General features: G+C 50.0%; 1 protein-coding gene across 2 annotated transcripts in view; it reads left to right on the top strand.

The window, feature by feature from the left end:
- The window catches only part of CDH23 (cadherin related 23), a gene marked incomplete at its 5' end in the record, with an annotated part of 191,770 nt that overhangs the window by 60,496 nt on the left and 104,950 nt on the right, over positions 1-26,324 (top strand). Inside the window, 2 exons of one of the 2 annotated variants that reach the window (XM_082054336.1) lie at positions 19,178-19,372; positions 22,839-22,967. In XM_082054336.1, the coding sequence (XP_081910462.1) occupies positions 19,178-19,372; positions 22,839-22,967 (324 nt within the window). Of the gene's footprint in view, positions 1-19,177; positions 19,373-22,838; positions 22,968-26,324 lie in introns of those variants that run through there. The other variant, XM_082054337.1, reaches the window with a different exon arrangement.

Below are 26,324 nucleotides of genomic sequence, written 5' to 3'. Positions count from 1 at the left end.
ATCCCTGTCAGGATGTCACCTGCCACCTTCCATCCCGAGAGCAACCCCAAAAGAGCAGCCGCTCCCCTTGCAGCGGGGTCTCGAGCCTTTGCTGGAAGGACTTGGCGGGGGCGATGGAGCAGCTCTATTTCACCTCCTGGCTTTGCAGCACCTGGCAGAGCTGTGCCAGCGTCCCCTGGCTAAACACGTGCCCTCGGAAAGGGTCCCCCATCCTTCTGAAGGCAATTCTTATTCAGCAGATGATGGTTTGGAAATAGTCAGTCATCAGGCATTTATGGATCTTTCAAGCCCCTTTCTCTCCCTAATAATCCCACCTCTGGGGAGGTATCGATTCTCCGCTGTTGGCTGCCTCTTGGTATTCCGCGGTCCGTTTTTGTCTCTGTAAATCGCTGCGCTGTCATTTTTCAGGTGGCAATTACCTTCTCTTGAATTCTTTCATCCCCGGTCCTTTGCTAGAGATCTAAACTCTGTATTGACAAACCACCCTGGAAGAAGGAGAAGGGTCGAGGTTTTGGGAAGAAGTTTTACACAACAAAACTTTGGGGAGAGTTTCCCCTGGGGTGTGATCATCTCAGGGTCGCCATCTCAAAGTCCTTCAGTCTGTTGCGGTTATTTTGCTAACAGGAAGCATTTATCCGATGCGAGAGGGCTGTGCAAATGTGACTTGATTCCTTGCTTCTTGCTCATGCTGAAAATGTGATAAATTCTTGGCCTTCCTGCTGGGCAAATGACCTGGAGAGTTGGGCTCAGCCCTTTCTCAAGTCATCCTAGATCTTCTGCTGCAGAATGAGCACCCGTGACCATGTGTGACCAGCCATAGAGATGTACGAGACCAGGTCTGGCCAGGCACAGGTGTCTAAGCAAGCTGTGCTTTGGGTGGATAAAAGCCCAAGGTGCATCATGACGCAGACCAAAATCAGCTGCTGTGACTAGCCGAGAGAACTTTGAGCAAAAGCTTCCCCACACTGTTGATCTCGAGACCTTGGGTTTGTGCATGGTTGCAGCCTGGTGCTAATGGAGAAAGCAAAGCAGAACGCTTAGAAGACGTCTCTCCTCCGACAAAAGCATTTGGAATCAGTTGGTACGAGTTTTGGGTTGCTTGCTTGCTGTCTCTTGTGCTATTAAGCTGGTGTCTCGTGTGCACGGTGGTCACTCTGGTGCTTGTCACTTGAGACGGGGACTCGTCTTTGGGCAACCTGAGAGGTCACATAGGCGGCTGGGTGAGATGCTGCCGTGCCCGTGTGGGGACGGGATTTGCCAAGCGTCAGAGGTGTCCGACCATGGCTCTGCAGGACATGCCGGTCAACAGGGATGGGGGGCTGTGCAGGGGTGCCCTGAGACTGGGTGCTCATGGACCAGCAGCATCGCAGGCAAAAAGGACAGGCATCTTTTAGTCTTTATGATCTGGTTACTTTTCCAATCTGAATTACAAGGCAAAAGGCTGGAAAAATGCCCTTTAAAAAATGAGAGCAGAGATTCATGCTGATGTTCCTAGATCCCAAGAGTCACCAGGGAGAGCAAACGCCTGCAAACACGTTTCAGAGACCTTTTGTATCCCAGCAGGTTTTCCCAAAGACTTGGACACTGTTGTAGGCAAAAACCAAAAATGAACCAAGGAAGGTTCAGCCTCAGGCCCTTCAGCAGGAATTTCATGGTCTTTGGGTACTTTTGATGGTGGTGAAGCTACAGGTGCAGCCGCTGTGAGCTCCCTCTTGCTTTCCAAATCCTTCGATTCGGGGTTATGGTTCAGGCACCTGGAGAGGGGAGAGATTTGAAAATTGGGTTTCGTCCCTGGTGATTTTTTTTGTTCCAGGTGGATGAAAGTTGAAGGAAAAAGTGATTTAGACCAGGGCGTTTTCCTTCAGCCCCGTCTGCCGCGGCACAGGAGCTGCAGCCCCCTCAGTGCTGTATGAACCTGGCGCCAAGTTGCGCCTCCAGACTTGAAGGCGTTTTGTTATTAAAGTGGCACGGCTGGCCGGCGAGGGCTCTCGCTTGAAGAGAATCCCCATCCTAGCAGAGAATAAATTACCAAGGCAAGTGGCCGCGGCTGCCCGAGGAGCGCGCGACCGGAGATGGGGCCGCAAGTCAGATAGCAACAGTGTCCAAACCTGCGCTGCCTGCTGCAAGGCGTGAAATTAAAACCTTCTCTGCCTCCTCCTGCATGCTGTAACAAAACAGCTCCTGCCACAGTCTGCCGGCACCAGGGGTGAAGCGAAGAATAATTAAATACACGGAGATTTTTTTACATTTGAGGGAAATGCTGATGCTTTTCTGCCATGGAGCTTGCTGCTCTGGTCCTGCGGTCAGGCGGTGCATCCCAACCAAGAGCAAGTGAGGCAAAAACCGCCAGGATATCTGCACGTATAAGGGAGAAATTCCTGCCCACGAGGGTGGTGAGGCCCTGGCACAGGCTGCCCGGCGAGGCTGAGGATGCCCGATCCTTGCAGGTGTTCAGTGCGGGTTGGATGGGGCTTTGGGCAGCTTGCTCTAGTGGGAGCCGTCACTCCCCATGGCAGGGGGCTTGCAACTAGATGAACTTTCAGGTCCCTTCCAACCCAAATTTTCTATGATTTTAAAGCTGGGAGGGCCTGTGGGCTGCCCTGTTGAGCTGCTTTTTGACTGCCTCTGCTACCCAGGGTGGGGAAAATCCCTGGTTTCTACTTTTGTTGCCTTTTCTCCTGCGTTGACTCCCTCCACCACCCCTTTGGGGCTGGGCAGCAGCCCCGGGATGTGCCGCTGTCGTGCCTGCTCTGTTCAGACCCCGCAGGCTTTCCAGACCTCGGGAAGGACGTCTCTTCAGAGTTACTGCCCAGGAGTGATGAAGAGGGCAGCACTCTTTAATCAAAGCTACATTAGGTGAAGCTTGTATTATTCACCATGTTTTATTGCAGCTATTTTTACACAGGGGTTAGAAGTTAATACTACCAAGCGAGCCTGGTTTTGCTGAATTCTGGCAAGCACTGAAATCCATCAGCACATCCAGACAGGGCAGGAAAGAGCCCGAGCAAAGGGAAGAAAGCCAGCCAAACTGTTTGGTTTTGTTTTGTTTTGTTTTGTTTTGTTTTGTTTTGTTTTGTTTTTTCCCAAACCTTTAAAAAACCCCAAAAGCCAAATCCCACAGGTCATCAATAATAGAGGATCTGGTCTGGAGTGGCACAAACCAGCCAGGACCATCAGCTGTAATCATGAGAAGGGCAAGCGTTTGCAATCAGTGCAGAAAAGGGGGGGAAGGCACAGCAGGAGGGCTTATGGAGCTGCAGCACTGCAGGGCTGGGCTGTCCCTGCCCTAGCAAACGAGCCTGCTCCCCTCTGCTCCTGCCCCGCAGCCCTGGCCGATAGGACAAGGCTTGGTCTGATTTTGCGAAGGGATGTCTGTGCTCAGGAAATGGATGTCGGCCGCAGCCGGTGTCTCAGAGTGAACGGATTCTGCAAATAAGGCTGTGCAGGGTTGTATTGTGTTCGGTTTGGGTGGTTATTTCGCACTCAGCCCCAAGTAATGACAAATATTTAAGCTGTGCTAATTCCTTGGACCTGGCAGGGATGCTGGCAGAGCAGGGATCTCCTCTGCTGTTCGAATAGACGTGATGAACTGAGAGGAAAGGAGGGATTTGTCTCTGTGTTTCTAGGAAAGGGCCAAAATGTGGCTTGTTTATTTCTCCTTTCTTCTTTCTCTCACATTCTTCTTTTCCAGCTCTTCCCTGATCTTTGATATAAAGATCCCTCACTGGAATACACTTTCCATACTGGTGTTTTCCAAGCCCTTTACTGACGCATTATTAATATCCCTGCAGGAGATGCTATAGTGAGGCTGTAGAACCCAATTGCCTTGGCTCATGTGTTGTTCCCAGGGGTGTTCAGAGATTGGGGCTCCTTTGCAAGAAAAACAACGACCCAATCCAAAGCGCTTCTGTAATGAGACAGCAGGTATTTTTAAAAACACTCAAGGTATTTTTAAAATCTGCTTGACACAGTTGGTGTCACCAGTTGATTGCTTTGACCCCTCGTCCAACACGACTTGGTCAGTTCTTTGGGCTGTATTGCAAAGGCTGGATCCTTTGGCAAAGCTATTAGGAATTAAAGAGAAAAATCGTTTGCCTTAACATAGTTATGAGGCCTCGGGCAGCTGCACGAAGTTGCAGCAAGAAGCATCATCCTTGTCCCAAAAGTGAGAGGCTGCAAGGTGAGAGGAGGCGGTTGGAGACCAGTGGTGCTGAGCGAGGAGCTGGGAACTCCAGTGCCGCCGATTCGTGTGTTGTTACACACGTGAGTTGAGCGTGATTTGCTTTTGCTGCTGTCCCTCTCAAAACCGAGGTTGGGGAGCAGTTTGAAGTGGAACTTGGTGGCTTTGCAAGACCTGACGGAGGTTTCCTGCCAGCTGGGGAGGTGTGAAAGCTGAATGGTGCCAAATGCAGCCCAGGACTGCAGAAGATGGGGCTGCTGGTGGTGAAGGCGCCTGCAAAGGAGGCAAAGAGGCTTTAGGAGAGGGCTCTCAAGGCTGGATACGAAGTCTATGCTGTTCCCCCATTAGTGCAGAAACCTCCAAGGATACCCTGTGGAGCTCCTGCTGAAGAGTATCGACGATTCAGGATGATGTTTAATGTAGCATTACTGAGCTACAGTATTATAATTACTTGCTTGTATTAAAGTTTATCCACAAAGCTTCTCTGCAAGCAGAGAGTCCCTGGCAAAGGTTTGAACCCCGGTTAGTGCAGAGTGTGATAAGCAGGGGAGCAGGCTAAACGAGCATCCCTTGGGAAGGTCCTGGTCCTTCCCAAGAGGAGAAGGAGAAAAGGAGCGGAGCCTCACACGGCAACTGCCTTGTGCTTCTACAAAGAGTAACATGCAAAGGATAGTGAGCTTGTGGCCACGTGGCTCAGCCCTTCCTCTGCTACTGGTAGGTCTATCCAGCAAGGTTTTAATGGGAAAATGTATGGATGGGTGTACCTCAGGCTCGGTGCTCTGGGTGGTCTTTGTAAACCTGTCCAGGAGCCTCAGCAATTCCTGGTGTTTTGGGCTGCTCTAGGGGATGAGAGGTTTAGGGAATAAGAGAAAAGGAAAAGCTTGTTATTTTTAATGTGAGGATGCATCTAAGCTGTGTCCAACGTGATTGCTTTTGTGGTCCCACTCGATAAGCTGAGGTTTTGCAAATTGTCATTAGAAGTAGAGTGTTTGTGGTGTGATTTAACGGAGGGTGCGACCAGCCCTGCCCGTGTCCTGTGCTGATGTCCCTGCCATAGCCTCCACACCTCACTCTGCATCCGCTGCCTCGTTGCAGCCTCAGGCTTTGCAGATCTATCTCCTGGTCGCGTTGTTCCTTGGGGATTTAGTGGCCGATTTCATTGCTCCAGTAGTGCAAAGCTAGGAGCGAGTATTTAGAGCCATGGGGTGCTCTTCCTCCAGGTATCGACTTGGCGTGGATGTCTGCTCATTTTGGGGACACCTTAAAAAACAACTCCTCCAGCCTTCATTTGGAATGAGGAGAGCAGCTGCCAGAGTGTGAATCGGTGTGTTGCGCTTCTTTGGTGGTAGGATTTCTAATGGCCCAGCCTTGTAAACAAGGGCTGGTAGTGTTATTCCCTAAGTACATCCGATGCAGGGATTGTTTAGCTTCTCCCCATCTTCAGCCTGTATGTGCAGGGGTACGATGAGCTGGGTCTGTGCTGGCTCACAGCGTTCCTGGTGCAACAGCACCATGCTGTGAAGGATACACTGCCCTTCCCACCTGGATGCTGCTTTTTGCCAAAATGCGTCGTCCGAATGTCTTGAAGGTCGTACCTGGAGGTCGAGGTTGAACCATGTCCCTGCTGATGGGCCTCATTGAGATGGACGGGAGCTTGGGCATGTCTGGGGTGCTGAGCACACGTGTTGGCTTTGGGGCGTTTTGCTCTGGCTTTCTTGGGGATTGTCTGGGGTTGGAGCAGGTGGAGAGAGAAACTTAGGTGGGCTTAGAAACTCGAGCTTAGCTAAGACTGACAGACACCAGCAATAAGCTTTGGGTGGTAATGCCAAGGAGGTGGGTGATGGCAAAAGAAGGGGGGAAAAACCCCAATTTATTTGTAATTGTTGGGTGTTTTGTTTAAGTTTGTAATCTACAAGCCAGTGATGCTAAAGAAACAAAGTTGGGCAAATAATTCATTTTCTCAGCTGTGAACAACGGGGGCAAAGCCGAGGGAAGAGGAGAACAGAAGTGACCCATGTGAAAAGCGCAGGCTTAACCCCGTTCCTGAGGCAAGGTTCAGGGGGATTAAGCCAGATTTGTGCCTGCTTCCCACTGCGTAGGTGCTGCCCTGAGCTGAAGGGTTTTGACCTGGAGCGAATGAAGGGAACTCCCAAACATTGCTCCTGTAATTCACCCGGCTATGCCAGTCAGTGCAGCCGGTGAGCCGAGTCCTCTGGGAAATCCTTTGTATTAGGCGCCCTGCTGGACAGGGAAATGGCACAACACAAACACAGTCACCCCAGCTGATGCACCGGCATCCCAGCCTGGGTTAAAGAAAAGCAAAGCCAAAACAGAACAACCCAGAACCTGAATGATTCAAGGAGCTTTATTGCTACAAGTGAGCCCTCTGTGTTTCAATCACAGCTTGGAGGGTGTGTTGCTGAGCAGGACAGAGATGCGGCATCCGAAGGTTTGCGTCCTTTGCTCTGGGAGCTCAGCTGGTCGCTCCCGCAGCGCAGCCCCTCGCACGGGCTGCTCCTGGAGCAGTTGTGCCCCTGCAGGGAAGCGAGCTGGAGAACTGTGAGCTAAGGAGGCAGCGCCTTGGGAAAGCACCTTTCAGAGCTGCCTTTTCCCCATCGCCTGCGTGGAAACCCTCAGCCTTGTGAAGGGCAGCACTTGGAGCACATCTATCTGTCCTTTACTCGGTGTAGGGTCTGAAACTTTTGATCTGATGGCAAGAAACGACAGCCTCAGTAAATTTAGCAGGTGTGCGATGCTTTATGGCTTCACCCACCTGTAGCCAGACGCAAGAATTACTTGCCTCTCTGTCCTCGAGAGGCTGATGACTGGATTGGTCTTTTTTGTGCTAATTTTGCCTTTCCACTTTACAAATAACTGCAGTGTGGGTCTGCATGGTCAACATAGTCTCAGTATTAGTCCTCGGTCTGTGTTTGGCTTTGAAGGATGCTATTTTATTGTTTCAGAGCTGAATGTCAGTGTCTGATCTGACTCAGGGTGCTTTTTCCCTTTGCAAATCTTGCTGTGGTGCCACTTGACCCTTCCGTTCTCCTTTTGAGGCAGGTTTGCTCCTGATACTCCATCCTTGGGCACCTTCCCTTTGGGACCAGCAGCTTATTTACCATGTACATCAGAGCTCTTGCATAATTTCTCCTGCCAGTGCTGCTGGCTGAGGTCTTTGCCTCTGATCTTCCCAGGTGGGAAAAACCTTTACTGTCATAAAAAGGTGTGAAAGAAACCTCTGTGGTGGGCAAAGCAAGACGAGCATCTTCTGCTCATAGCAGAGGGCGGGTTCTGTCCTCAGGGTGCAGGCAGGTGGCATCGAGCGTGACAGTGAGACAAAGCTGCTCTGCACGTCGGTGCAGCGCGTGGTGCTAAATTTAAAGGATTTTAGGTCAAAGCAGGTAAAGCTGTGGTGTCGTGTGTTGTTAAACCTGGCATGTGTGTCGGCAGAGGGGGGTTTGGAGCATGTGGCACATACGCTGTTCCCTGAGCTGTTGCACCGGGATGCTGCATGAGCTGAGAGAGCCGAGGTTTATCTTCCCATTTTTCCTCCCTTGAGTCACTAGATTTCCTGTCTCTATTATATGTATTATATGTATTATGTATTATTATATGTCTATATTATGTATTATATGTATTATATTATATGTGCAGCTCTTTTGCTGGGTTTTCCTGCTCTCGAGTCTCAAGGCAAGCCAGGAAGTCTTCATATACTTAAAAGAAAACCATTCCCCGCGTGCTCCTTTGTCCCAGGTCCGGAGCTGCTCTTTCTGCCTGCGAGCATTGCGGAGCTGGTGGGACTGCAATTCGGGTGCTAGCTGTCATGGGAGAGCGTTGTACACATTGCTGAGTCCCTCCAGGGGAACCGTGTCACGACACAGCTCAACAGAGGCCCTTGGTGCTGGACTTTGCTGGTTTAGCGAGAGCAAAGCCCAATGAGGAGACCTGAGCTGAACTGTTATCAATCCCTCCTCCAGTGATAAACCCATCTGTGGGAAGACAGAGGTATGATGTTGCTTTTGCTGGCGCTGAGAGTGATCCCTCGCAGGCTGTTTGCAGAGCCTCTCGCACGAGTTTCTTTTTGATGGATCTTTGGGACCCACAAATCCCAGACTTCAAAGGGAGATTTTTAAGGCTTTTTCTCCCCCCCTGCTTTTTGAGGACAAATGACTTGCTCCACCCGTGGTCAGAACTGAGACGCTCTGTGCTGGGAAAAGCGCTTTGCACTTTTCTACCAGAACAGGGGATCAACAGGCAGTAAAATGAATAAATAAGGTGGTGAAGCAGGCAGGTTTCCATCTGCCTGGCCGACATGGGTAGTGCAAGAGATGGGGGCAAGAAATGCGGTTCTCCTTACAGGAATACATGTGTTAGATCAGAAGGGCTTTGGAAGACTTGAGATGTTCATTGAGTGCTGTGGGGTAAGAGAAGGAGAAAATGCAAAACCCTGGAGGTGAGTTGGTGTGAAAAGCAAGTCCCAGTGTCTCTCTGGCCAACTGGGCTGGCAACCGAGTCCTCCTCTAAGGTGGCCTCGGGATGGCTCGAGAGCCGGGGAGGAGCAGATGCTGGCCCAGCATGGGAAGCGGGAATATATAAGCATCCGCAGATTGCGTGAATATGTTTGCAGTATGCTGTATGAGTGAATGCGATACCTAATGATTCGTGGCTATTATTTGAAGGGCCCCACTGTTACAGATTTATTTGTCATTTCTTGTAATAACACCGCTGATAATGAATCCATTTGTATTAATGCGGGTGTCGTGGACTTCCGTTGATATCCCGCATTAATTAATGTACCATTAAAAGAAAGTGTCACCCAATTAATATCACGCAGAAGTGATCCTGTCATTAGGGTTTCATTTGTAATGCGTTGTATTAACGCTCTGCCTTAATGGGAGTCATTTGCAAGCTGGAGCGTCACCCAAAGGGCTGCCGGGGGGGTGCCGGTTTGCACCTCTTGGAGCAAGGATTACCCAGACAAATCAATGGGGATAGGCCACCGTTAAGAGTAACCCTTGTTACCGCCTGGATGTGGCCACAGCATCCTGCATCACTTGGGCACAGGCAGCTGCCAGTGGTCGGGCGCTGCTTCCAGGCATCCTTCATCCCCAGCTTCAAGGCTGGTGTGTTAATTTAACCCACCTTCTTGATCTCTCCCTGGGTTTGAAAAGTCAAAGTCAGCAGCGACTGCAAGTAAAATGGGATATAAAAAGAATAGGGTGTGCCCAGTTTATGGTATCGCACCAATGCAGAAATCAGAAAAGGGATTTCTTCTCTCGCCCCACAGTGTGTGTTGGCCAGCAGCAGTAAATCACACTGCTGGTTTGACTTTGCTACTGAATTTTAATGGTGAGGGGAGGAAAATCTCACTGGCTTCTCAGGTCAGGGCTGCCTTTGCTTCCTCGGACAAAAGCTGCTTCTGGCAGTGCAGAGGCAGGAGAGGAGACCTCGACTGTGGCCACCTGGATCCACCTGGTCCATGCCTCAATACAGCCAAAGGGGCGCTGGGCCATCTGCAGCCCATGCCCTTGCGAAGGGGGAGGTTGCTCAAACACCCTCTTCCAGCAGGAAAATGACACCAGCACGCTATCACAGCCAGGACTCGCTGACTGACAGGTTTTCACATTCCCCACGCTTGCCTCTGACTTTCAAACGTCTCGTTAGACCATCTTGGGTTCCCATCTGCTGTCTCTGAAAACGGGACTGACCTGAGCGCAGCCCAGGAAGGCAGCACAAGCTGCCCTACAGCCCCTGCTCCACCCCTGCCCTGCTCCTTGGAGGCTGGAGATGGATAACGGATGGAAATGGGAGAGAAATGCGCCTTTCCCAACAGGATTAGGCTGCAGGTGCCGTGTTAGTGAAGTGGTGGTTGTTTTACCCCGCTTTTCTTCGTCCCCTTGCAGGGCAGTGGGAACAGTTTGTTTTACCAGGTGATCCCTGTTCCTGGGAGAGCTGTATATTTTGGTTCAGATGTAGGACTCTGCATTTACACATTAAAAAATATACATATATATATAGGTTCAAACCAGTTGCCAGCAATCTGCTCAATGTCAATGGTCTGTGCCCTGTGCTGCTTACCCATGTCCCAACGTCTGTGTTACCATTCTTCCAGATGATTAGTCAAAATGTCAAATAATGGGCAAAGACCTGCAAGGTTCCCAGCAGGAATCCATTAAAATACACTTGCCTGATAACACTGCTTGTTTCCAATTGTATTTTGAGAGCTATGCACTAGCTAACCGTGTTGATTTTTAATTATTCTGTCTGTTAATCAATGTCACAGAGCGCCAAGTCATATGGCTTAGAGAAGACGCATGTCATTTTGACTCTGTTGCCCTTCTTGACCTAGGTTGTTGTCTACTAGAGAGATGAGAGAGAGAGTAGAGCAGGATCTCTTGTCTGTGAGTCTTATGGGAGGTGTTAATGCTGCTACTTCCCTTTAATTCCCTATTTAGCCGAGAGCTATGCTGTGTGTTTCATTATTTTGCCTGGAGGCGATGTAGCTGAGAGACCTGAAGTCATTTCGATTGACAAAATGCTACGTTGGTTGTTGCTCTGCCCACTCCACTGCTGCTCCTCGGTGTTTGCAGGGCTGCTGAAAATAATCAGGAACGGTCCAGCGAGCACCTTGGCCATCACTTTTAATGCTCTTTGGCAGGAGTTATCAGAGCTGCTGACTGAGATATGTCTCACTGAGGCAGGCTGGAGATGTAAAGGTAGACTGCTATGGCCCTGCCAGAGCTCTCCCCGTCTCTTTTCTGAAGATGGAATAATGATCAGCCCCACCTGGGCTTTTCTGAACTCTCGGACTGTGCTGCTGTGCTCACGACTTTATGCCTCTGTAGCCGTGTGTTCGTAGCAATCCCTATCAGTCGTTTTTTGGTTGCTGGAAAGGTTCCCAAGAAGGTTCCCCTGCCTGCTGGCATTAGCTTTGCTTCTCTTCATCACTTCTTGCGGAGCTGTGAGAAGCCACTCGTGGTCTCCTGAGAGCTGGGGCAGCAAACGTAAATGCAGGGCGCAGTGTAATAGCTCGAATTACCTCGAAATAGGGGCTGTCGAGGGAAATGAACTTCGACAGACAAAGCTGGCTGGCTGTTCAAATAGCCAGCAACAGCACAGGCAGGATGGCTTCTTGAAAGCCGGTGTGGAACTTGCTTTCTTCTCTGCGCTCTCTTGGTGCTTCACCCGCCTGGCCACTTGTTGACACACGTGGAGGGTGGTTGAGCAGGACTGGCTGGGGATGAGGAGGGAGCGAGCACCGAGATGAAGGCATAGTTTGGTGGGAGGTAGGAGAGGAGCCATCCTCAGGCTCTGGTGGCTTGGCTGGGGGTAGAGGTTGTGGTGCAGCCCTTGTGCTTGCTGTGGTGTAGGGCAGGCAGCTCCTTTTGCCCCCAGAGCTGCAAATTCAAGCTCTGCTGGAGAGCGCTTTTCTTCCCCTTGCTTTCTTTTTCAAATAGAGCTCCATTCTGGATGAGTGCTTGAGCCACGCGGCTGCTCTGTCACTCCCCGGGCCAGAAAGCAAAGGGGTGACAGGTCCCACTTATCATGTCACTGCCTGGAGGGGACAGTGGCCAGAGCCACTTGGGAAGTCACAGATAAGAGCAATATTCTGAGTTTCTTTATTTTCTTACTAGCTTTACCTGCCTCTCCCGTCTGCTCTCTCTTGCCTCTCCTGAGCTTGGTCCCCAAGTCTGCGCTGCAGAAGTGATGGATGGCAGGAGCGGAGGTGACAGAGCCATCGTGTCCCAAGATTCTGGGGATACCATGCCACAGGTCAGCCATCCAAGCCCCGTGCTGGCAAGGACAGAGCTATTTTGGTGGGAAGTGGCGCAACTGTGGGCTGGAAAAAGCAAGTAGCTCCATTCTGTGGGGTGGCAGAGCATCCTCTCCCATTTGTCCCCGCTGAGCACTGTTGTCCTGTCAGAGTGGCACATTCCCCCAGGGGCTCTGCTGCTCGTGATGTCCCGTTCTTCAGCGCTGTGTGCTGAGCTGGGACATGTCCGCTGTGAATAAGGGCTCTCAGCATTACACGCTGTTATCCAGCCGCTAATTCAGTCTCCAGCTCCTATAATGTCTCTATTCCAGCTGTGTTTATGGTGTTTTCAAAAGCCCCTCAATTGAATTATAGCTCTGTGGTGGCCGTTCGCCAGTGCCACTCGATAATGAGAGAGGTCACTTAATAGAGATAGCAACAAGAGATACATATTAACGAGAGCTGATTGAAAGGTGGGGTGGATTTCAAGCAAAAAAAAATAAATTCAAAAAAGGAAATTATCAGGTTTTAAAATCAAACTGTGAAATTGGAAATTGCTTGGCTCGGACTAGCGGTAATGCAATTAATAAATGTAATTAAAAGTGTAATAAAGAATGCAAGAATTGGGATTCTGCACATATCCATGCGAACGTTTAGAGCTGGCACACAAGCAAGGGCCCCGGTCTGGCTGCTGCTGAGACGGAGCTGGGGAGGGAAACCAGAACCTGGGCTGGTTCTCCTCTGGGCAGAGTCTGGAAGAGGGGCTGGTGCTCGTTCCAACTGTCTTTGCAGCTTTCTCATGCGGCAAATAAGACCCGGATGGGAATAGGTGACTTAAATTTGTGCCAGGCAGCCCGGGGACAAGAGATCCAGAATTTCAGCCTCGGATTCGGTGTCAGCTCTGTTATGCAGCACCTCTGAGGTTCTTTGCCTTGGGTGAGAGGCATCAAACCCCCCTTCCTGCCTTTGACTCGAGCAGAGTCTGAGACGGCTTTTAGCAGAGCGCAAAGCTGCTTTTATCTGCCCCGCTGTGCGGTGCGAGAGGCAGGGAGAGGGAAAAGAGCCGCCAGGAACAGCAACGGGGAATTAGTGAAGAGTAATAGGTTGACCTGAGATACAACAGGAGCACGAAGCAGCGAAGCATCTCCTGATGGGAGCGGTCAGCTCCTGCCTTGATGCTGGGGTGGGAGGGTGGCAAAAACCAGGACCCCAAATAGAGCTGGCAAGATGGTTTGGATGCTGCTGTGAAGATCACAACGTGGGCAGCTTGGTTTGCTGCCTGCTGTTCCAGCCCTCCCGTCCGTTGCCGTGTGCCCCCCGGTCCGTCTGCGTCGCCTCCTCTCATCTCATCGACCTTCAGACAGCTGTTCGGCCAGATTGCCTGCCGTTTTTCCACATTATTTGCATTGGTACAGCGCGCATCCGCATCCTAATTGTCTCTCCCGGCTTCTGCTGGGGTGCTGCTGGGTGACTTTGCCCTGGGAGGTCAGGTTCTCCGCATGGAGATGGGGAGCGGGCTTGGAGGGACCATCCCAAATAAACCCAAATTAACGTTTCTAGCACCCAACCAAAGCTCATCTGGACGCTGGAAAGGCATTTAAGGAAAGGGACTATCTGAGAAACTAACTCCCAGAGCCGCTCCATCTTCCACCCTTAATTCTCTCCAGCTCTGACCCCGCTGTGAAAGAGTCAAAACGGCTCAGCCCTCTGCCCACGGGGCACCCGGTGTCAGCCCGGTTGGACGAGACTGATGGATCCAGGCACGTTGAAGGTGTTGGTGGCTCGTGGCCCGTGAAATGGGTTTGCTATGGTGGAAAGCTTTCGCAGACGCCGTGCAAATCTGCTCCGTTAGCAGGGCGAGCAGCTGCCTGGCAGCCCGAGGGGTTTGTACGCTCCGGGAGCAAGCACTGTGGGCCCACTGGAACGGGTTTGCTACAAACTGCCTTTTCTTTTTAGCCTCGTGTGAAAGAAGAGCTTGCTCACATAGCTTTATGTATGCTTTAACAATTGTCCCCACTGAAGACTGCCTAGATTGGGCAGCTTTTTCCTGGGGAGCTCCTTGCTCAGCCCATCTCAGGCTCTCACTGTGCTGGTGCGGTCCTGCCGTGGCTGCGGTCCCCAGTGCTTCTCCAGCACCAACCTGCCCCCGGCAGCGCTGGCCCTGCAGCCCTCAGGGAACATCAGGTGGCAGATGAGACGGAGGAGATTGTGCTTTGATGTTTTTAGGGAGTTGTGCCCAGCACCCCCTGTGTTCGCTGTGCAATGTGCCTGGCAGGACACGTTGTGCCTCCGGAGGCTGCATCTCCTCTAGGTCATCATCTGCCGTGTGTTACTGCCCTGCATCAGAGCAGCATCCATCAGAAAATGTTTTACTCATGCGTTTTACAGCAGAATTCGTAACAAGGTATTGAAGAACATAGGCATGGTGTCAATATTTTTAAAAGGCCCTTTTCTGATAACCTGTTCTTCAGCGCTAGCTGCTCTTTTGCAGAGAACGTTGTATAAGGCTTTGGTGTCCCAGCTGTCACGGTGCCAGGGGTGACACAGCGCACGCCTGCGGGCACTCGTGCTGAACCATTGCACGGGAGGTGACAGCCCAGGCCGGGAGAGGGATGTGCTATGGTGGGACACGCTTGGTCCATACCCAGGAGAGCTTTTGGATGGAAACAAAACTCTTTTCTGGTCACTCAAAGATGCATATTGCTTTGTCTTAGTGCTGTATTGGTGTAAGAGAGATGAGTTCTCGGTTTTCCCTTTGCCACCTCCTTGCGCAGCATTGTTCTTTTGTGTTTGGACAGGGATTTTAGGGTTGTTTCTTCCTTATTTTAATCCAAGTCAGTCCTTGCTGTTGGGGGTACGCTAGGGCAGTCTCCTCTTGTACCTTGCCACTCTTGGTTTGGTCTTTATGGTTCTTTGGGTAGCTTAACTCCTGGAGCTGTTTGGGGGGTACCTGGGTGCTCACATGTCGGATGAAGGGTGGGATGCTGAGGTGTCGGTTGAAGGGTGGGATGCTGAGGCGTCGGATGAAGGGTGGGGTGCTGAGGTATCGGATGAAGGGTGGGATGCTGAGGTATCGGATGAAGGGTGGGATGCTGAGGCGTCGGATGAAGGGTGGGATGCTGAGGTGTCGGATGAAGGGTGGGATGCTGAGGTATCGGATGAAGGGTGGGATGCTGAGGTGATGGATGAAGGATGGGGTGCTGAGCTGATGGATGAAGCTTGGGGTGCTGGAGACAGGTTGGGAATGGGTCCCGCTCCCACTTGTCCTCCTCCTCCGCAGGAGGCATCTGTCTGCATGTTTATTTTTGTCTCACATCTGCTGGCGTCGTAACAAAGATTTAATGATATGACACAGTTTTGTCACAAGTTCTTTTTTCTGTAGCGAGTAAAGCTTCATTACTGGCTGCTGGAGAGAGTCAAAAGCTTTCAAAATGACAAAATTTGGTAACTCGTGTGGAAAACTCACCTGTTTGCCACGAGCACCTGTAGGCTGGGATGTGACTGCATAAAGATAGAGTTTGATATTTTTGCCTGTCAGTGACCTAAGCACAACCACAATTAATCTTTGCTAAGGAAGAGCAGCTGAGACACGCAGAGGAGCCCTATAAATGGGTCAAAGGCTGAAAATGCAGAACTGTGGTGTGTCTTGTGCAGGGCTCACCAGTGGCATCTCTCCGCCTGGTATTTACCATCAAACACAAACCCCGGCCAGCACCGCTTACACAAGTGTTTTGCTCCATTGTTTAGATGATGGGCCGCGGCTTTTGAGCAATAAAAGATGTCAGCCTCCTGCTGGGGAATATCCTGAGCCTCTTTGACCCCAAAAAATCAACCAGCAAGAGGATTTTAAAGACACACTTATGCTTTTGAATGCAGATGGATTGAAATTCCGAGTCCCAACCATGCCCTGCCTGGGCACGAACGTTGACAATGCTGCGTCTTGTCTTTTCCTGGAGGACTGTCAATAGGGGATGCCTGCATCCTGCAGCTGGTTTTGCATTGCCAGAGGTGGCATGGGGTTTTTTTGGTTTGTTTTCTGTGTTGTGGTGGGTTTTTTTGGTGTTTTTGTTTGGCTGGTTCTGTTTTTCTGGTTTGGTTTGGTTTGGTTTTTTACTTAAATTGGAGCCGTGGGAAAATGGTGCATTATCCAGCGCTCTTACAGGCTTGCATCCTTGGACCTGCCTGTTGGTGGAAGTAAGGGCACGTGCTCGGTAGTGAAATTTTCCAGCTGATCTGTTCACTTTGGGCAGTATTAGAGATTTACCCCTCTGTGACCACGCTGTTCCGCTTCAGGCTTCTCCCATTGCGTGGGAGCCCTTCTGCTCCCCTCCTAAATTCACCAACGCTGGGCTTTGCTCATGCACCCACCGTTGTCCTTGCAGGTCCCAACTGTCCTGCCCTGGGGTCCCTCCCGACCCCTCTGATGCTTTGGTGTAGATGCCAGTGACTGTTTCCCAGGGCCAGCCAGATCTCTGTCCAGAGCCAATGCCCCACTCGTATGGATTTTGCTATCCTGGCCAACGAAGGGACGTAGTCAGCAAAGCTGTAAAATAAGGATAAAAATAAGGTAATCACCAAGTGGAAGCTCAGGCGGTGTCTGTAGGGGCCGGAGCTGACAGCACCAAAGCTGATGACCCTCATGTCCCTCCAGGCAGCTTCTCTTTTGGAAGGACAAGGAGATGAAGTCTCTTCAAAGCCTGCTCTTGGGCTATTGTATGCAACACAATGCTGGGGAAATCAAGCTCTCCTCTTTCTCAGCTGGCCTCACAGCCTCTTAATCATGAGTGGCCAGAAAGGATTTGCATGTTAAAAGGAGTGGCTAGGGGCACTTAAAAAGAAGAGGAAACATATTCATCAAGTCCAGCTTCATCCTTATGAATATTATTTTTCTTTAGGACAACATATGCTAGGTCTTATTGGTGCAACCCTGCATCTACTCTGTCGCTGCCTCTCTCCTCCTCCCCCTATTAATGGTTAATTTGTAATGCTCTTTGTCCTGACATTGATACCTCGGTGGCTCTAGGGGAGGAATTGGAGAAGGCAGTTGTTGGAGCCAAGAGCATCCTCCAGCAGTGCCCTGGCAGCAGCACGGGGAGGGCAGTGGGATGCTCCGGGGCTGCTCCTGGCTGCTGATGGCTTGGAGGAGGCAAGAGGCATCAAAAGGGATGGGGAGATGCTCTTGTCATGCTTGAGGAGGTGTCCCGGGAATGCTCGGAAAGTGACCACCCACCAGAACCCCCCGTGAAGAGCTTCTCCACCCCAATACACCTCCAGCTGGCTGAGTCTTGGTTCCCAAGCTCTCCAGGTGCACAAGCCAGGATTAACATCCTGTGGGTATGGCACAAAGTCAAGTGCTTACCTGGCAGCAGGGTTAAACGTGCCAGAAAACGAGCAGTTGTAAGGCAAAGGGACAAATGGGCTGGGTTTGGATGCTGTGGCCTCTTCATCACTGGGAGGCTCTGAGGATGGAAATGATTTAGGTGCAGCGTGGGGGTAGGTTTCTCTTTCGAGGTCATTTCTAGCTATATCTTTTATGCTTTTATGATTGCTGGTCACAAAAAAACCCACCTTGAAGGTGCTTTAAAAAATAATCCTCAGGCCATGCCCTGCGAGGCTTTTTTTAGCAGCTTGATTTAGCAAGGGGGGAGGAAGAAAGCAAATGAAAAATCCGGGTGGGAACTGCAGCCTCTCGCACCTGGGCAGAAGCAATGCTGAAATAAGGGGAGGTTTTTGCTTGAGGCCAGCTGAGGTGTCAGAGTTCTGCAAGGTTGTGTGGCTGGATGCGAAGGCAGGTGGGGCTGAGGGTGCAGCAACACTCCACACATGCCCCGCACGGAATGTGAGCTGGAGGATGTGCCCTGGCTCTGTCTGACCGGGCTTGCAAGTTCTGTACTTGCTTTGAAGGCAAGTTTCTGCTGGCCTGAGCCTTTGCTGGAGAAAATTGATATGCTTTTGTTCTTTGATGGTGCCATCACTCGGTATTAAACAGGTTAAATTGGATCTCCAAGTGTGGATCCCAAGTCTTCCATGCTTCTCCAGTGGTGGAGGTGATGAGCTGGGACAGCCTTGCTGAAGCCCTGGCTGGGTTTCAGTGCGAGCTGTGGTCCCCAAAACACCTGAAAGCGGCTCGGTTTGTCGTCAGCTTTGGCCAAGGGCCTGAAGGAGGAGCTGCACTTGGAAGCGGTGCCCCATTTTCCAAGTTTTGTGTCTCCTTTCCACCTTCTCAGCGCTTCATACTTCTGCATGAGCTGAGGACGAATAATTTAATACCAACGAGGTTAACAATAAAACACAGAGGCTCGGGAAGAGGTTTGCAGAAATAATCCGTATTATCCCCGCTGGCCATAACCAGCCGCTGTCACATCTCGCTTCTGACCTTTGCTGTCTCCCTTTCACGCTTAGCTCTTCGCCAGCCCTTAACGTGGCTGCGGACGTGTTACGAGCATATGGACTCACCCAAGTAGTCAGTCAAGATCTGCGCGTACCTATGGCCTGAGTCCCCAGCAAAGCCTTTTTGCTTGCGGTCCGTGTTTCCGCCTTCCGAGAGACGAGAATATGCGTTTTAAGATTTGCATAGGAACATGCAGCTGTTCCACCAAAAATGGCTAATTGTTCTCCCCGCTGTGAAGTTAGACAATAAGAAGTGCCAAACTGCATTTGCCATTGCTGATTTTGTGCACTCAGCTGCATGTTTTATGCATGGAGATTAGTTCCAGATTTATGACGATTCAACTGTTAATGCCTGCGTTAATCGGGCCGGGTTGTAGTTGCTGTGGAAACTATAACTTTGAATTTTACGTAAAGTTCTGTGTTGCATTTAATGCCTTTTTTTTTTTTAGGGCCTCTTATATTTAATGCCTGATGGTGAAAACAGAAAGGGAATCAGTGCTGAAAATAAAAGTGTCTTTGGGCAGAAAACAAGTTTCAGAAAAGAGAGTAATTTCTGTGGAAAGTTGTGATGTCTGGGAAAATAAGGGTTTGTGATAGAGTGCCATCTTGACCACAGCTGTATAACTGTTATTATAAGTGTGTAACAACTATTATAGCTACTGCAATACTGTCATAAAGAAAACAGCTGTACAACTTAAAAATGTCCTGAAAATACAGGATTGAAGTTCTTGGGTCTCTAGATATTCCTTCTGGTGGGCAAAGGAAATCGCTGATGTGTTTTTGATGGGAAAACAGGCTGGTACACAGTTTTACATATATATATATATATATATTTTATTATGATTTCTTTGCAGAACACACCAGTGGGCACTCCAATTTTCATAGTGAACGCCACGGACCCGGACCAGGGGGCAGGAGGCAGCGTCCTTTACTCCTTCCAGCCTCCTTCCAACTTCTTTGCCATCGACAGCGGCCGTGGCATCGTGTCGGTGATACGGGAGCTGGACTATGAAGTGACTCAGGCTTACCAGCTCCAGGTCAACGCCACGGTGAGTCGTCTCCTGCCCGCCACAGGGGAGGAGACGTTTTCCAGAGGGATCGCAATGGGGAAAGGAGCTGCTGCTTATTTGTTGTATTGCCCCGCTCTAGCGTCTTCTTGGGCACATCCAGCATTTTCCACTTAAAAAGGTATTAGATCAACGCGGTGCTTTGGTGGTTTCAAACCATGGAGCAGAGCTGCATCGCTCCAACAGCATCGTATGTATGGCAGGGGCTTGTGCATCAAGGCGAGCAGCTCTTTTGGTGAAGAAAGCCAGTGCAGGGCATACGGACCATGAAATCCTCTGGTCTCATTCCTTCTACATCACAGCTTATGGATGGATTCACCTAGTTTAAAGCCCCTGAGTCTCACTCTGCAAAAGCTGAGTTCAGACCTCAAAAGTTAGAACTGTTGTGGACAGAGAAGGAGAAACCAAGGTCCTAATTACAGCTGATGCCATCGTACCTACAGGGGACCCCTGGGAGAGGTGCACCCAGGTGGCCACCATGGCAAATTCATGCCCCACCAGAATGGGAACCTTCTTTCCTGGTGTCAAATCTAGTGAGAGCTCAATAGGGAGCGCAGGGATGAGAAGCAAAGTGCAAGCAGGCGCTCCGGCTGATGGCTCCTTCCCCATCTCAGATGCAACAGGGGAAGGTGAGATTCAGCCTTGCAATACGTCTGACCCAACTTTGCATTCGGGAGGAGGGGGAAAAAAACCCCTCCCTGACCCCTCCAGGCAGCTGACTGGAGCTTCTGAAGCATGTGATTTAATCAAGATCATTGTCATGATGCAGAGACACAAATGTTAGGAGGAGGTGGAGGGCTGTGCAGGGCAGCTTTGCTCTCCTCGGCCATGGAGACCGGGCACTCGCCAGCTGCAAGGCCACAGGCAAACCGCTCAGCCTTTCAGCTCATTCCCTTCTATAGCTAAGGCTGTGGAATTTTCCCCAGAAGCTTGTTTTTTCTGAAATAGATCTCATTTTATTTGAAATAGTCCAGTCCTAGGAGCCCCTGCATGTTGTTTGGTGCCTTATCAGTCTCTGTCACCCACGCCCTTTCGCAGGATGTGACATTGAACTATCTATTGGGTTACAAAACTTGGGACCAACCACAAGCCCTGATGGAAATGTGCCTTTCTTTGTTGTGTCTGATTCTGGTTCCCTCCGCCTTGGTCCATCCAGCTCCATCCAGCCGCATATCCCAGGTGCAGTTCCCAGCAAAGATAAAACGGGAGCAAATCTGGTACTTGCTGCCTAATCTGTTCCTGGCTTTAGTGGTTTCCAGCTCAGGGAGTTAAAAGACGGAATATCGAAGTGTCCGAATCGGGCTTGATTGCAGCTGTGGGAATATGTCCTCCCTTTGGTCGCAGGGCACTGGTAACGAGAAAGAAGGGCAATGAGGAGCCCGGGGCAAAGCCTGGGAAGCAGGGTGAGAGCTGCACAGGTGCAGCAGGAGCTGGAAGAGCAAACATCTGTCTGATAAAATGCTGGCATGGTCTGGAGTGAGAACTGGGGTGATCGGGGATTTGGGGTGGCTGCAAGGACTGCAGGAGTTGCCGTAGAGCCTTGGCTGGAGGCAGGAGCCGTTTCATCCCAGGGATGTAAGCAGCAAGAATGAGACCAGAAAGGGCAGAGATGGTAAGCAAGGAAACTTGAAATGTGGTTGTTTTGTCAGTGCTATCTGTAATACCTTAACCAAAATTTAAGAGGTGAAGGAGAAGGAAACAAAAGAAAACGTTATCTGAAGAAACTAAAGACTTCAACCCAATAACACTAACAGCTGAGCACGAGAAATAAGCATTCTTCCTGACCATAAGCACTGAGGCCTGCAGGTTAAGAGGATAATGTACAAGCTGTGTTGTTGAATACGGTTTAAATTAACATTAATCTTCTGGCAATCAGTCCTTGCTGCTGCTCAGAGCCGTTTTGCAGAAGTGTGCGGTAACCTCTAATGGTCACCTTTCAGCACCGTGCTTGATTAGGGGCTAAGGAGAGATTTATTTCCTTCCCTTCTTGTGTTTTCTGCTTTGCTCCTGCACTTCCAGAAAGGGGCTGTGAGTCACTTCTGAGCATCTATGGGTTAATTCTGGCGTGCTGGCTGCCAGAGAAGGGCCTTGCTCTGGGAAAGTGCTTGTGGCTCTGTCCTGATGGGCTATAATGGGATGTAAGGGAGATGCTCCTACTCAGAACATCGAAGTGTTTAAGGGCCACCGCTGTGTGCTTGTCTTATGAAGAACGGCTGATGGACCTGGTGCTGGTCACCCTGGAGAACAGGAGGCTGAGGGAACATCTCGTTGCTCTCCACAGCTACCTGTAAGGAGGTTGTCGCATGGAGAGTATTGGTCTCTTCTCCCAAGTAACAAGCAATAGGACAAAAAGAAATGGCCTCAAGTTGCACCAGGGGAGGTTTAGATTGGATATTGGGAACAATTTCTTCCCGGAAAGGGTTGTCGGGTATTGGAACTGGCTGCCCAGGGCAGTGGTGGAGCCACCACTACTGGAGGGGTTTAAAAGACACATAGATGAGGTTCTTGGGGACCTCATCAAAAGATGAGGTTCTTAGGGACACAGTTTAGTGCCAGTGTTGGGTTAATGGTTGGACTCGATGATCTTGAGGGTCTCTTCCAACCTAAATGATTCTATGGTTGTTGTGAGCTGCTTTGCAGAGCAGGGCTGATGGGTCCACATCTCCCTGCAGATGTGGGGGAAGCTCGATTTGCCTCGAAAGGCAGCTCCTGGTTACCTAGATCCTGCCAGTCCCCATGCAAGGTGTGAGGGGAGAGACTTATGGTTTATCAGAGCCAAAGCCATTAGCCGGTAGAAAGGAGGTTGCTCCTGTGAGGACGTATCACTGCGATTCAAGTTTCTACGTTGCGTTCTGTGCCAGAGCTGAGGCATCCTGCGTAACCAGGAGCAGTGCTTGGTGAACACACCTTTTGCCAAAACTCGGCAGAAAAGAAGTGAGATGCAACTGCGACGCAGCCCACAGGGTTATGGAGCGATGCAAAGACAAGGGAGCTGGTGGGATTTGTCACGTTCCAGCCGATGAGCCCAAGCTGTACGGAGGCATCGGCACCCGGGGGTATGAAATGCTCCACTGGGTTAAAACTGCTGGCAGCCACAGCTGGGTCTCACGGTGCGGAGATGCCCTGGGCTCTGTCTGCATTAGGAAGGAATTTATATCTTGAAGTGTATGTTGAAGAGCATTGCTGCTTTTTCACGCAAAACGTGATGAAAATTAAATCGATGCTTGCTTTATTTTAAAGGGCTAATGCTGGTATGAAATGCATGTTGTGTGGCAGCTTAGATGGAGGTACAGTGGCCAACAATTCCATCAGGTAGCTTGAGATGTTCACCTGAACTATTCAGAAATTTCGACCCAACTACAACTGCGAGAAACTTAATACTGTTGACTAATTCTGGTTTTCTGATAGAAATCCTTTCTCTCCTTCCTAACCCTTCTCTTTTTTTAAGGATCAAGATAAAAACAAGCCCCTGTCCACTCTGGCCAACCTGGCAATCACCATCACGGATGTGCAAGACATGGACCCCATTTTCATCAACCTGCCCTACAGCACAAATATCTACGAGAACTCACCTCCGGTATGGGCTTCTGCTTCACTGGGACATGCGTGACCGTGGGGCAGGGGAGGGTTCAGCAGGGTGTGAGACAGGACACACAAGGTGTCTCAAAGGAGCTGGGGGACAATCTCCTCTTTGCAGCAATATTGGTCATTCTGTCCATCATGAGTTCATGTTGCTCTGCCACGGCGTTTGCGGTTTGGGCGCAAAGAGGAGCCCCGTTCCCATGCTGAAGCGCAAACACAGGTCTGAGATAAATCATGGGAGTCAAACATCTTCCAAAGAGAGGCAGCCCCATTTTCCTTCTGGAACAACATGTTTCAAACCAAGCTCCAAAAAATGTTGCCCTTTCTAAAAAAGGGACCCTAAGCAGGGAGAGTTAGGAAGTCTGAAACCCAAATAAAAGATTCCTGAAACATTTGTTCTTAATTTTTAGAAAGGTTTTCTGTTGTTCTGAGCACAGCCACCCTGTTCCCTCCCCTCAGCGTATGTGCGTGCCATTGCTGAAGGAAAAGTCGAAGGAAAAATGTAAACACTTCTGAAATGAGGCAGTTTTGAAAATGCCAGAATCATCAGCCGTTTCAGCAGTTCGAGCGTTTTCCCCCAGGTTTTGCCAAATTGATCCAATCATTTCAGTTCTTCTGAAACTCGGTTTGTCAGCAAACTCGCTGTTTGTGGAAAATGTCTCTTGGTCTCTCTTTGGGAGCTGCTTCATGTGGTCACAGCAAAGCTGCCCAGAACCTTCAGCCTAAGTACCAGCATCCGCCTTCCCAAGGCATCCCATAGTTTTGTCTATAGAGCAAATATTTTTGCATACAGATGGAAAAACCCATGCTGAAATCACGGTATGGTAGGCATCTGTATCATGCATGCATCCCATAACGTCTATGGTACACTGATGGCTCAGTTCATAGGGTGGTAGAGGGAACTCCAGCTTGCTTCAATTGATGCCTCTTTTTATTCACTTTGGAACAAACCGCTGGCTCCGATGGAACGCTCAGTGCCAGATCAATAGGGCTCAGTCCTGCTGCCACAAGTCAGACAGCACGTCACCTGTCTGCCAGCCCAAAGGTGGCCCAAAAATGGCTTCATTAATTACTTTGGTGAAGTGAAAGTTTCAATGAGTTTCAGTGCTGTTGAGATTAAGGACAGCTTCTGTGGTGGGTTGTGTGAGCTGCAGGGTAGCAAAAGACACACATCAGATCGCCCTTAACTCAGGGGAAACATTATAGAAGTGGAAGTACCCTAAGTATGGAAATTACGGACTGCAGCACCTTTGTGGAGTGAGCTGGTATGCAGAAAAGGGGAATCTCTCTCAAATAAATGATATATATTGAGGCTGGAGCTCAACGCTGTCTTTGTGTTGATACGTCAATCACAACTGCTCTCTGAACATACACTTTTTGCAGTAGGCAAAGCAGCAAATAATCACTGTGTAACCTGAAATATAGGAAATAGCGAGGGAGGAGTGCTTGCCAAACTGTTATCGGTCTTAGAGGTTCTAATTTCTCCTGACCCTATGTAACATCTCCAGAAGCACTGAGCATACCCAGGATGGATAGGTGCCACCAGAGGCATGGTGAAGAAGGTGGCTGCTGAAGGCGGGTGGTGCTTTGAGTGGTGTTGCTTTCTGGTTTGGACCATCCTTCATGGCAGAAACTGCTCCTGAAATAAGGCCGTGCTTTGCTACGGCAAGCCTGGGGTTTACCATGGTGCATTTCCCTCTCTCTGTGGGAAGTCTTCTCCTCGGCTCTGCCCCAGCACCCCAGGGAGCCAGCTGCATGTGTCAAGTGGAAACTCACCCTGCAGAAGAGCTTGGTTACTGAAAAGATAACAGCAAATTTGGGCCAACTTCTGTCCCCAAACAGGCTTCCAGGTCAAGCCAATGACCTGCAGTGCGTTTGTGGGTGATGTTTGCTCTACCATCTGCCCCAAAATACACTGGAGACATCTCAGCCCAGCCCTGAATCTACCGAGCAGAGACTTGCTGCTGCTCCACATACCTGTTCTCTGTCTGTCTTGCCTCTCTCTTTATCTGCGGTGCACAGCATGCCCGTGTTCCTCTATCAATGTATCAGGTGAGAATACCTCATCTAGAGTGTATACATTACCTAATAAAATCCTTCTTATTTGGGATTATTGCATCAAATTTTAATTTCCTCACTCGAGTAACAGCATGTCAGCCAGCCCGTCAGTGAAGAGCCGATAGAAGGTGAAAAGAGTGGATAAACTGCAGCAAATTACCACAAACAGATCTCTATCAGCCCTTTGACTGGAATTGACTGGAATTAAGAAGTGAGAAATAGGATTTTTTTGGCCGTGGCAGCTTTCTGGAGCGCTCCCCCCTCCTGCCGCAAAGGCTGCGCTTCGCCTTTCAAGTCCCTAATCCTGTAAGGGAAGAAGAAGGAGAAGCAGCAAAAAGGGGTGGTGGGGCACAAGAGGGGAGAGAAGTGCCTTTGTAACTCTTGCCTTTCTCGGGTCGCAATCTGGTAGCGTAATTTAGAAGCGTTTCGGGCACACGCTTACTCGGACAGTGAGAAGAAAGACATTTCTTATCGAGCAGAGGAAGAGGATGCAGCAGGGAGAGACTTTGCTCTCTCTGGGGGTGTCGTATCTTCTTTTTGATGCTGTTTATCACGCCAGCGTGGCTCAGGCACCTCTCCCAGGGCACCCGAGTGCACCCAAGCTGTCTAGAGCTGTGGCAAACCTGCCAATGTTGCGTTCATCACCTTTTTGCGCGTCCATCCTCACAGTGGCTGGAGACTGGATGCATCATTGAGGTTCTCCAGGCAAGTCAGAGAGGAGCTGGAGCACAGGAGCCCTTTCCCCTGGCAGAGATGCTGATGAGCTGATAAGCTTTTGAACCTCAGCTGGTCCATGGTGTCCAGGCAGCATCCTGGCTTCACTTTTGGGGGCCAGAAGAGAAGGAATCCACTCACTAAGAGATAAACCGAGACCCATGACGGTGTGTTTTATCCTGTAGGGAGTCAGGGGAAGGTAAGGGAGAGCACAAACCCCACTGGTGCTTGGTTCCGAGACCAGCAGCTGTATTCCCTTGCAATGGTACGGTACAGATACACATCAAACATCATTAAAACAGATTTAATTCTTCAGCACCATCCCCCTTCTCTTCAAAAACTCCTTGGGTTAAAGAAATAATGTAGAATCAGTGCTATTTTTGCCCTAGAGTCTCAATAGCTCCGAGTTAATTCTTTCTTACAATATTTCCAGCCCATCAGTGTGAACACTTTATTAAAAGCTCAGGGTTTTATTAAAAAAGGATTGATTTGCCCCTGCCCCTCTTAAAAAAACCCTCAGATTTTGTTTGGATAATGTGCCATTCTTTATTTTCTTTGCCTTTCTTTTAAGCACAGGCTT

The sequence above is a fragment of the Streptopelia decaocto genome (genome assembly GCF_964273445.1).
Source record: "Streptopelia decaocto genome assembly, chromosome: 5".
NCBI lineage: Eukaryota > Metazoa > Chordata > Aves > Columbiformes > Columbidae > Streptopelia > Streptopelia decaocto.
Note: the sequence above shows the minus strand (reverse complement) of the source record. Positions and strands in the feature narration are given on the sequence as shown.